Genomic DNA, 12,657 nt, shown 5'->3' on the forward strand with positions numbered 1-12,657 from the left:
TTCCTTCCCAGCAAAGAGATAACCAATTTCTGCTATTTGCTTCTTGTTTAAGTTTTACCTCCGTTTTTTATACGCACCTTGAAGCCATCCGACAAGTAGACCTCAACTTATAAGCTAATACCGAACGACTAATATATTTTAAAGAAGAGCGATCGTTTCAAAAATAACTTTTAAGGGAAGATTTAATCGGGACCGAATCCTGCGTAAAGAGCACTAAAACCGTCCGATTTTCCCTGTTTATAGCCTATTAAGTGTAATATTTAGCTAATTTTTAACCTTTAGTAAAAGATGAAACTTGTCGCAAAGATTGGTTCACTCGACAAAAACAATTTATTGACGAGTGATTTCCTTACGATGGATCGAAAGCGCTTTTATTCAGATGTATTTTAAAATCGTATTAATAATTTTATATTCCATTAATTCTTTTTCTTACTCAAAGTATCCGTTTATTTTAAACAGGAAGTGGCAGGTAAATTTCTAGATGAAACCTGATGCTGACTAGTTGGCCTTCTAGTTTCGTTCCATGTAACTGAAATCACTGTTGGGATGCAGTGTATATACATATGAAATACTTACATGTGGATGTTTATCAATCGATAAGCGCCTAAATATAAAGATGTACATATTTATATATAATAATTAGACAGATATTCGCTTGTATGTTTCGATTTATTTCAACTTTCTTTACGTCTACTCAAATACGATAATTTACAATATATTAATCATACGAGTACATTTTTAAAGCTGGTTGCCTAGAATTGGATGTTATATTTAATGTTGAACTTTGTTTTGTAATCAACCAACCAAAAAGCACAATTTCTAAAAACATAATTCAGATACATATTGAACGGAAGAACTATATGAAGGTGGGCAGTTACGCAACTCAGCATAGAAATTGTTCTATGTTGTCTGGTACTCTCAAATGACGCCGTAATAGTAAATACATAAATTGTTTGAAGCCTCCCTCCATTATTTTGGTAATGCCCAGATAATCCTCCATGTAACTATTAAATGTGCTCTTATTTTTAGGTTTAATACATACCTTATACTTTAGTCAATTATCAACTTGTTAACAATATATTTGTCAGTCATGATTAGGGTTCTACGCACCTTTTTCGCATTACCGAAAATATGAAAATAATTATACAGAAAGTTTTAGGGTTTTCTAAAAATCAAACGCGGAGATACTCGTACATATGTAGGAACACAGTTTTTAAAATACTTATTTTATTCAATGAAAATTTTGATTTCGTTTCAATATTAATTCAAATGGACTACGATGTGGCCAAATGCCCAGACATCGGCATTCAGATATCGATTCAGTACAATGGATGAGAATGAGATGGTGTAACATCCACACCAAATTTATTATCTGAAAATGGATTCTGTGATTTAATACGTGATCTAGGAATGATATTGTTTCAATGACATTTGTAGAAATTTTCTAAGCTTATTATGGAAAAGTTGAAAGGTGAAATATTTCTAACAGCAATTAAGAAAAGATACAGAATTTAAGAAAGTTAAGGTTGTTTTGGAAAATGAATCTTGGAAAAGTTTTGGGTTGAAAGTCGAAAGTTTATTAGGTAACCGCAATGTGCTAAAATAAGAAAGAAAAAATATATTGACAAAGTTGCAGACTTTGGGATCAAATTTCGGTATCAAGTTAGACTCCCTCGGTGTTCTAAATAATTACTGTCCCATTGGAACTCACGCGGCGAGGCGAAAGATTTCAAAGGATGCAACTTGTCAAGGTCAAGGTTGTCATCTTGTTTGCTATACTTTCTACGTGCTCTCTCCGGAGTAGATATTGGCCAGCTCAATAAATTTGTAGCTGGGTGTAGGCGCTTTGATCCGTACTTTGAAGTTGTGGACATCACAACAGACAAGTGCCTCTAACAGTGTAATTGGATTTTTCATGGTCTCACGCATATCAGCCTATTTAAACTACACTCGCTCGGCGATCATCGGTATAACCTTTCGTTTGTCGTTAAAGTTCACAAAATTTTTTAATGATACTTTCTGTTTTGAATTTGTGAGGGATAGTAAATATTATGAAATGAAAATTGAATAACAAAATTTATCAAAAATAACAGAATGTTTAAAATAATATTAAAATACCTTCAGTTGACTAAACTGTATATTAAACAAGTAAGTAAGGGCTATGTTTGGGAACATTTACAAGTATACTCTTGCAACTTGCATGATCTAAAGCCAGGGAAATATCTTAGGATGTAAAACGTCAACCAGAGGATCGGAATGTAAGAAATTTTATATATACATATACTCTATATAACTCATACTCTGACCGACAAATTCGGCATAAGATTTGTTAGAAAAAAGGACCTCTCCGGCTCTCATAAGGCCTTCTCATACCAGCTTGAAAGTAAAATTTAATGTCTCTGGTGTAATCAGTTATGGAATTATTGCGCTTTTATTAATTTTGAAGAGTACCGTTATATGGAGAATGAGCGGGGTTATCCTCCAATTTCATCCATTTTCACAATACTGGTAGGAGTTCCTATAAGATTTGTACTCAGGTTGTTATAGTTTTAGTGGGTTAGGAGACATGTACATTAAATATATTGGAGGACGTGGCCACTCCCACAGACAGACAGTCAACCGGATTTCAACTTTTCTTGTCATCCTGATCATTTATATATACATATACATATAACCCTATTTCTATCTCGATTAGTTTTAGGTGACAACCGTACAACTGTTAGGTGAACAAAACTATACTCGTAATAATGATGCGAAAGAATTTAACATTCACTATACGACAAAATTCTGAATAGATTGTAATTACATTGGTATGTATTATTAAGTAATATTAGAGGTTTGATACGTACAACCGTTAAGTGAAAAAAACTATTATAGTGTTCAGTAACATGTTACAAGAATATAAACAAGTTTAGGCAACCTTTTGAAATGATTACACATAACTTTCGCTTATCAATATTTAATAAAGTTGGAGCTTTTGCTTGGTTCTACTGATAGCATGGCAACGTTACGGCTATGTTAAGGGTTCGCCAATCATAGCTTAACTACACTCGTGGCCACGCAAACCTTACCACTCAAAATTTTCATGTATTGTGCATATTTGACTACATTTTATTGCGGTAAAAACAATAAAATCGGTCGATTTTGTACAAGTATGAGCATAAGATAATATAATTTAGTTTACTTATGATTACTAAAAACATGAAAAAAAACAAATTTGAAAACAAGTCCGAAAAGAGTAGTATAGTGGTGAGGTTTGCGTGGACACGAGTGTATGTGTTGTGGCAGTAGTTGCTATGGTATTTTGTTGGTAATGTAAACATTTAAGTAAATTTAATCAAATATAAATAAGGCGCTTGTATAAAGGGTTTCAGCGCAAGTGATTAATTTGATTATAAATTTAAAAACAAAATACCCAGTTTTATAATTTAACTTTTCAAATACCATCAATTAGAGTAGTTCATCAGGTATGAGTGTATCGGTAGAGAGTGCGTCCAGCCAACATTCTAATGCACAAGCTTCAACGCTTACTTCAGCCGCGCGGCCTCCTACGTCGCTGCTCTTCTCAGTAAGTAATATGAGAAGTTTATCGGTAATATCTAAAAATCTTATTTTATTATAACACCGCATTTCTAAATTGCATCGCCTATATCCAGTTTTTGAATGTTCTCCGAACATGCCAAATTTCGAAAAGAAGTACTCAAACTTATATGTACATATTGCATCATTCTATCAATGATATATTCCCCTTGCCGCTTTATGATCAACCAGTTTTTGTAAATAATCTCATATTAAATAATATTTTATTAATATATATAGCGTGGAAATTTGGTTAGTAGCCGGATGAGCAATGACAGATCTACGACAGCACGTCCGTCTACAGCTGTACGGGGAGTTGGTTATGGTGCAAACTCAGCTGGTTCCACAGGACAACGATTCGACGAACTATTTTTAGAAAAGGCCAAGCAGCAAACGCTGTCCTCTACAAATGCAACGGTAGACACTAAAAAGGAAGTCAAGTGAGTATGCCAAATAGTAAGGACTCATTTAAGTGTATAATTCAATAAATTATATATGTAAATACATATATCGTATACACAGATCTTCTTTATCGTTTAAATATATTAAATAAATTCAAACATGTATTTAAATTATACATCAAATTTTGAAATTACATGCACCCTTCTTAATATTAATAAAGTATAATATATAAATTTTTTCATCCATACGATATGTTCTTAGTCCGCAGGTTAAGTTTAAGCACTTAGAATCAAAGATCACAAAATTGCTCGAAGCTTCAATTCTGTTATCAACAAAAAATGCATTGGTTAATAACGGCACATCTACAGCCGAATTAAAATCAACATTATCAGAAGCGCTAAATAAGGCCAAAGAAGCTTTTTCACTGGATCGTACTTTGCATCAATTTCGGGCACAATATGGAGAAAATATTTTTCATAATTTCGATCTTACTTATGCGGTAAGACTTTTTAACCCATTTCTCACAAACATTTCTGTTAAACTGATAAGAGCGATTAATGCATATTTGTGTAATAGGTTTTCTTTAACCTGGCCGAACAGTATGAACGCAATGACATGCACATTGAGGCTCTTAACACCTACAGTATCATGACAAAGAATAAAATGTTTCCACACGTCAATCAGCTGAAGTTAAATATGGGAAATATATACTATAAAATGGGAATATATCCAAAGGCAATTAAAATGTACCGGATGGCTCTCGACTCAGTGCCGAATAACTTAAAACAACTTCGACTTAAAATAACTCAGAATATTGGAATCCTATTTGTACGCATGGGGCAATACATTGATGCGGCGTCCAGCTTTGAATTCATAATGACTGAACGCGCTGATATTCGCAGTGGTATACACTCCATTCTATGCTATTATGCCATGGGAGATGTAGAAAAGATTAAGAGTACATTTCGTAACTTATGCGACATTCAACCGATTGAAAGCGAAAATGATCTGGAAATAGAGAACAACATTGTCAAAATCCAACAACATGCCACTGTCGCTTTGGGCGCAGACGCTGATGAGCAGGAGCGTAATTCATCTCCTTTCCAGCAGGACGTTACTCCCTCTATTGAGAAAGTTATGAATGAAGCAGCAAGTGCGAATATGGAGCTTGATGGTAATGACAGAACTAAGAAAAATTCTGATGCGATCAGAAAGCGTTATGTTACTAAAGCTCTCAAGTGTGACGAGCTGGCTGGTTATGTCAAACAGCGACGCAATAATGACAAACGGGGCATTACCATGATTGTAGATTTAATATCACCGATTATCGAGGAGAATTATAACGATGGCAAGTACCGTTATTTAATCAATGTTTATAGTTTCTACCTCTTGACGCAAAGTTGTTAATTTATTTTTTTTTGTTATTAGGCTATAACTGGTGCATTGAAGTTATAAAAACTTCAAGTTTGTCTTGGCTTGCGAACGAACTGGAATTAAATAAAGCCTTGGTTTACTTACGCCAAAACGAAGTTAGTCAGGCAATTGAAACCTTACAAATGCATAACAAAAACTCAGAAGAATCAATGACTGCCAGTGCACTGATAAATCTTTCCTTTATTTATATCAATGTAAGACCTTTATTGATTTTTATAATTTTTGTATACTGGACAATAAGTGTGCCGCACACATGACCAATGGCACCATATGAGAGATTATAGCCGCGCCTACTTCCTATGTGTGTGTCACTCCCATAATACAAGGTTGTCAGCACATCTCCGTTCAATATCGATATTTTCACAAATATTGGGTAGTCGAAAAAGTCTTTCCGTATTTTATCAATAGATGTCATAACGGGATTTTCAATAGCTACGCTACAAAAGTAGACCAATAGGGACAGCAAACCACACCATATTTTTACCCGCTCTTTCCTCATTTCTCTTCAGTAAGGTTTGCCATTTCAACTTGGAAAAATATACGATTCAACAACGAGTCTAAATTATTAAAATTTACTACCGAATTTCGGAGTCAATGGCCTCAATTTTAAGAGCGATAATCAATGAAATTATTTATTCCCGTGAAAGTATATTCAATGAGCATTCATTGCATCCCGAAAAAATAACGGTTTGGTGATAACCGAATATTTTTGGCCTGAATTGAATGATATAGACTTGGACAATAAGTGGATCGAATAGGACGGCGTCACAAGTCATACAGCAAATGTCACAATCGATTTATTGAAACCTAGTTTGTTGTTACCTCACGAAATGGCCCAGTCAATTGACCGCTTCGGTCGTGCGATTTGGCCCCGTTAGACTATTCCGTGTGGGGCTACGTCAAGTCTATAGTCTATGCCAACAAGCTTACGACGATTGATGAACTTCGTACGAATATCGAACGTGAAAATGCATCAGTATAGGCCGATTAACGCTTGCAAAATTTCATTGATATCCCAAACCGTTTTTGTTTTATTTAAAAAACTTGTGTAGAGCTTTTAGGGTTGGAAAGGTGAGATTTTAAGCTTCATTTAACCAAAAAAAAATTATTCGGGGAAGTTGAAAAAAAGTTACAGCTGTCCAAAATGAGTGAAAATAATGAAGAAATTCGCTATATTTTGAACATTTTGTATAAAAAGGGAAGAATGCCACGCAAGCCACTAATGAAATTTGTGAAGTTTCACGGGAAGGAATTCAACGCAAAAAAATTTGATACACCCCGGTGTTTGTCCGACCAGGGTTATTTTTTTGAAGCGCGGCCGAAGGCCGCCCACGCAAAACGCGAAAAAAATAAAAAAGAATAATCCTGGTCGGACAAACACCGGGGTGTATCAAATTTTTTTCACACTGACTAATTTTTGCTTTTATAAGTTTGGTAACACTGATTATTTGACAGTTTGTAACTCATTTGTTATTCTTAAAAAATCAAAATTCAACAAGAAGAAGACGAATTAGTGAAGTGCAAGTGCAAAATTAATTTTATATTGAGAAAATACGTACTTCAAATAGTGGTAATTTTCAACTTTAAACGCGAATATCTCGAAAACTATAAGCTTCCTGCGGCTATATTCATGATCTGGAGAATCTCTCCTATCCGACCATACCCATTTTATTCCCGAAATCCTGGGACGGTATACTAAAGCCGACCCATTGTATATACATACATATTCACAAATAGTTAATACATACATACATTTTCTAAATAATTCAAGTGATTACGACTTTTTTATTCAAAATTTTTTTATAATTAATTAATACTTAAAGTATTATCATTCTAAACTTAAGCCATTTTCTTTAACGTATATTATAGTTGAGCAATTTTGATATGGCAGCTCATTGCATAAACCAACTAAATGAATTTGGAGTTTTACAAAATAATGCCATGGCACTTGTTAATGCCAGCATTATCGATTATGCGCGTAAGGATTATGATGCAGCACGAAAAAAACTAGAACGCGCTCTCCAAATCCAACCGGACAACTTTGAAGCTAACTATAATCTTGGTTTGATTGGATTGCAAGAGAATAATTTGGAACTGGCTGAGGAACAATTTGAAAATTTGAAAAGCGTTATGATGGTACCACATTCAGTCCAACATAGCCATGTTTATTTTCAGTTGGCCAAACTGCAAGAGAAATTGCATACTAATTCAATGCCAAGCACCAGTTTTCGCCATACTATAACACAAGCGGCCTTGCAGTCCTACCTACAGGTGTTGGGCATCTCCGCAGCCGATACCGATTCACGGCTATTCGACAAAGTAGGATCAATTTACGAACAAGTACAAGATCACCAGGAAGCTAATCAATACTACAACGAAGCATATCGCATTAACCCAAGTGATATAAATACCGCCAGCTCCATTGGTTCCTACTATATCAAATTGCAGGCTACAGAGAAAGCCATATATTACTATGAGCGCGCAGTACTGGCGAATCCTAACGATCCGAATCTAATGCTACGTGTAGCCAGCTGCTTTCGTAATTCATACTTGCCTTCTAAACAATATTTGGGTATCTTTCAAAAGATCTATAACCGTTTTCCTGACAATCTGACATGTGTCCGCGCATTGGTACAAGTCACAAAATCACTTGGTTTAACGGATTTACATGAAAAATACTCCCTTGAATATGCACGTTTACATAAAGTACTGACAGAGCGCCAAAACGATCAGCGTTACCAACAGCAAAGGCTTTCCTCAGCAACATCCAGCAGGGGAAATGGTCGATTTAGAGGTAATCTGCTTTTAACATATACATACTTTTTTAATAAATGATGAAGGTTTTAAAAAATAAAATACTTCTTGCACTCGAATGACTGTAAATTTTCTCTCAGTATTTTTGTTTTATAAAGTAAATTTTAATCAACCTTCATTAAATAAAAATATAGCAACTGAACTAAATTATTTAACTAGAAATTAGGCAACAATTATTGAATTCGAAATTATATTTTTAATTTCTGAGAAATACTATATATTATATTTGTTACTATAGTCAAAAGCTAAGTATTTTTCTTTAAATCCCTACTAAACAGAAAACCATTAGACAGAAAGATTTTCAAATATAATATATATCTTTTTTTATTAGTTCGATTTTCAAACGAAATCTAAAAATATCAGCTTATGTTATAACAAGACCACCGTCTGTATTTTTCCTTACACAGAATTTCTTCTATTTTTATTTTCGTAAATAACAATTGTATTTTGATTTCATTGCGTAAGATTTAATCGTGTCGTCGGACTTTTAAATTTTATTTTAAAATTTGATGATACGTTTTTTTGTAATCCCTCTCTTTGTTTGGTACTTAATTTTTAATAAACCTTTCATTGTAGAATCGAAGAATAATATAGAAGATGCTTCATTGAGAAGATGTGTGGAAAATGTTGAAGCTAAAACCATAACGTCTGGATTCAACGGGGATCAATATTTGCAAAATTTAAACTCAAATATGACAGGTATTTATAAAATGTAGTTTTTCAATTGCGAAAATACAATTAATTGATACTGAATTAATTTGTTCATATCAATTCTTGCCGAAATAGGAGTGTTATGGCAAATTACCACGAATGACAATCCTACTGACCTAAAAATATCCGCAGTAACTCACGACTACCGAAACTTTAATGTACGAGTATATTTGTACATATACATATGTACATATGTATGTACGTTAAAACTCCTTGGTCTTATGCGGCACACGTGTGCCACAGGGTTTCGATTAATTCATTCGACCTTGAGAAACTCATTGCAAATTTAACAGAAACCTTTTGTAGCTTACACGGGTAACCGATAGTTATCTTGTAGAGTTATTACTTGGTAAATTCTGAATCGAAGCTAATATTCAAGCGATGTCTTCCTAATAAAGTCAATCGGAGCAAATTAAACTTGAATAAGATCAAAGGCTGCTCCGTATTATCCTAGGTACCAAAATTATTCACGCGTGCGCTCTTTTTTACTTACTCCAAATGTTCGATTTCAAAAACTATTAGTTCACCTTTAATTATCAATGGTGTTGAAAAGAAGAAGAAGAATTTGGACGATATTTATTATTGTGAACGGTATATATGTATGTAGATTTACATATATATATACATATATTAGAGCGTTTCGTTGTTTATGGTAATTATGATAGGTTTAAATAAAAAAATTATATAAGTTTATTAAATTAAGTTTAAGTACAAAAATTTCTTTAAAACCTTTATTTTTGTATTTTTATCTAAATCGATTATATCTCGGAAACAAAATACTTTCATGACATGAGCGGCAAGACATTAGACATTTTTTGTTTGAATTTCAATTTCCTACAACTTTTCCTTCGTCGACTTTTAGATAAAATCAGCCGTTTACTAAATGTTTTTAAAAATATGTGAAAAGGTGAAAAATCGAAAGATAGCACTTAAAGTCAAATAAAGGTCTCCAATTTTCAGGGGGTTTTCCAACCAAAAACCAAATTTTCATATGTCCCCAAAGAAATAAAAAAGTTTTAAATGAAACACCATAATATATATGAATGCATATGTCGTATATGAACGATCATCCTTTAAGGGGGGAACCTGCTTTAGAAGTTTCAAAAATCGTTTTTTTTTTTTGCTTAAATCTCTTTAAAAATTACTCTGGTAAACAAAAATCCACTTTTTTTTGTGACATGAACAGAACAAAGTATTTATTATGTAAAAATTGCTACAAATGCAGAAAATAGCTACAGATTTCTTCTATCATCTATAGTTTTTTTCTCTGAGGATTTTTGTTAAAAAAACAACAGCGATAGATATATTGTTGTAATATTATTTTATTAACCAAAGCGTACTTTAAAATGTTACTGTCGATGTTTTTCGGCGATATTTTATTTTTGGAGTATCCCTTAAAAATTTCCAGCAATAATCGACAAGCAAACTGGCACTCCACTTGCCTTGGTACCGTTTCTCCATAGCTGAAATGTTCGTCACTTACGGCTCCTAAATTTTCGACGAAAAAAATCGAGATGGTATTCCAGAAAAAAAATCTTAAAGGACATGTTACAACCCATTTTTATAGGCAGTAAGTAGTATAGTCAAAAGATATTTGTAATTGGCAACTTTCTCATTTCCAAGAAAATTTTTAACAACACTTTTAAAGGCACTCCAGGCTTGTATTTTAGTTTCATTGAGCACTTCCTCGAATGTTTTATCTTTTATTATTTCTTTTATTTGCGGACCTAAAAATATGCCCTCCTTAATTTTTGTTTCACTGCATCTAGCAAATTTTTGTTTCAGATACAAGAACCCTCTTCCATTTCTATCCATTACCTTAACAAAATTCTTCATTAAACCCAATTTATTATCCAAAGGTTGTAGTAATACATTTTTGGGATCAACTAGACGTTCTCTGCTAACGTTTTTTGCCCTGAACTGAGTGCCTGGCGTACTCTTCACTGCTTCTGTACACAATGACAGTCTCTCACACGGCTGTCCCATTTGCAAAGGAAGCAAAAATATTTCGTATATCCTAGATGCATTCCAAGAATGGTTATTACTTCTAGGTCTCCACATATTGCCCAACCATACTCATGATAACGAATTCCTTCATATGAATCACATGAACTAAGAGCACAGATGGATATTTGTTACCGTTATGAACCAATACCGCATTTACTCGTAAATTAACTTGAGAAGAATCAATGAATAGACACCAATCACGTAGATCATGTTTGGAGAAGGTTCCAACCTTTTAGTCTGGATGCTAAAAGTTCGGACTGCGGTTTTGAAATGCTTAGATCTCGAACTAAGTCATTAAGTTCACCCTATGAAATTAGATGCGGCACCGTTGAACATCCTGGTAAATCAAATAAATGATCGGTTCTTTCCTTTGCGGTTTCTGTAACATCACTTGAAGTCGATTCTAGTTCTTCATCGAGACTCCAAGATTCTGGTGTTTTTGGAATAGGAAGTTGTTCACTGTGTTTGACAGGTCTTAAAGCTGATGGTAAATTACAGCACTTAACAGTATGTTAAGACTTCAGCCCAATACCTTTAATATTCGTGAGGCAAAGATAGCAGTCTGTAACATGGGCTTTAGGTTCTCTTCAAACCATTGGCACTGCAAAGGACATTTTACGATTTGAACCTTTTAACTAAGCTGTTAACAATGTTACAAAAGTTTTACAACAGATATGAGGGACCCATGCTTTGTCTTGGTACCCAATTTTAACACCAAAATACAGTTCGTAAGCTTTTAGCACAAGCGGAGTAAAATTACGTCTTTGCGATTTATAAGTTAGTTCTCCGCACACATAACAAAAACTGTTGACACTATTTACGCACTACCCAGGCATTGTACCTAAAAATCTAAAGCACAGTAATTTCAAAAACGTAAAAGAATGGGAACTCAAAAACGTTTTGCTATCCAAACCTAGAACACCTTACCGATTTTCACAAGTATTTGTCCAGCGATTTCTGTTTATTACATATGCAACGAGATTTATTTTGACTGAGACCGATATTGGAAAAGACTCGTGAAAAGACAACATCGACACATATCACCTTTTCGTGCTGTCAAAAGCAGCTTTGAAATTGACGAAAAGAAGCAGCCTTTATGCCGCGATGTCTGAATTTGGTATCTCCGCAAAACTAATACGGCTGTGTAAGCAGACGTTGAGCAATACCAAAAGCTCCGTCAAAATCGACTTTTCAGACAAGGCTCCCTATCGTGCGACTTCAATCTGCTGCTGGAGAAAATAATTCGAGCTGCAGAACTTAATCGAGCAGGTACAATCTTCTATAAGAGTATACGGCTGCTGGCGTACACCGATGGTATTGATATCATTGGCCTCAACACCCGCGCCATTAGTTCTGTTTTCTCCAGACTGGATAAGAAAGCAAAACAAATGGATCTGGTGACGAACGAGGGCAAGTCGAAATATCTCTTGTTATCAATCAAACAGTCGTCACACTCGCGACTTGGCTCTCACGTCATTGTTAACAGTCATAACTTTGAAATCTTAGATAATTTCGTGTACCTTGGCCAGTATCAACACCACCAACAATTACAGTCTGGAAACAGGTGCTACTTCGGACTGAGTAGGTAATTGAGAACTAAAGTCCTCTCTCGACGAATAAAAACGAAACTCTATAAGTCACTTATTATTTCCGTCCTGCTAAATGGTGGAGAGGCATGGACGATGACAACACCTGATGAATCGACGTTAC

The 12,657-nt window shown here is 34.3% G+C and overlaps 1 protein-coding gene across 5 annotated transcripts in view; it reads left to right on the top strand.

The window, feature by feature from the left end:
• Window positions 1-3,239: 3,239 nt before the first annotated feature.
• LOC105232980 (intraflagellar transport protein 88 homolog) overlaps window positions 3,240-12,657 on the top strand; it is a 268,695-nt gene continuing 259,277 nt past the window's right edge. For 3 of the 5 annotated variants that reach the window (XM_049448783.1, XM_049448782.1, XM_049448781.1), the window contains exons 1-8: window positions 3,240-3,310; window positions 3,455-3,568; window positions 3,820-4,019; window positions 4,243-4,480; window positions 4,558-5,329; window positions 5,410-5,609; window positions 7,285-8,209; window positions 8,806-8,928. In XM_049448783.1, the coding sequence (XP_049304740.1) occupies window positions 3,275-3,310; window positions 3,455-3,568; window positions 3,820-4,019; window positions 4,243-4,480; window positions 4,558-5,329; window positions 5,410-5,609; window positions 7,285-8,209; window positions 8,806-8,928 (2,608 nt within the window). In that variant the 5' untranslated portion in view covers window positions 3,240-3,274. Of the gene's footprint in view, window positions 3,311-3,454; window positions 3,569-3,819; window positions 4,020-4,242; window positions 4,481-4,557; window positions 5,330-5,409; window positions 5,610-7,284; window positions 8,210-8,805; window positions 8,929-10,348; window positions 10,511-12,657 lie in introns of all 5 variants that reach the window. The other 2 variants (XR_007421755.1, XM_049448780.1) reach the window with 2 other exon arrangements.

Source organism: Bactrocera dorsalis, chromosome 2, assembly GCF_023373825.1.
Source record: "Bactrocera dorsalis isolate Fly_Bdor chromosome 2, ASM2337382v1, whole genome shotgun sequence".
NCBI lineage: Eukaryota > Metazoa > Arthropoda > Insecta > Diptera > Tephritidae > Bactrocera > Bactrocera dorsalis.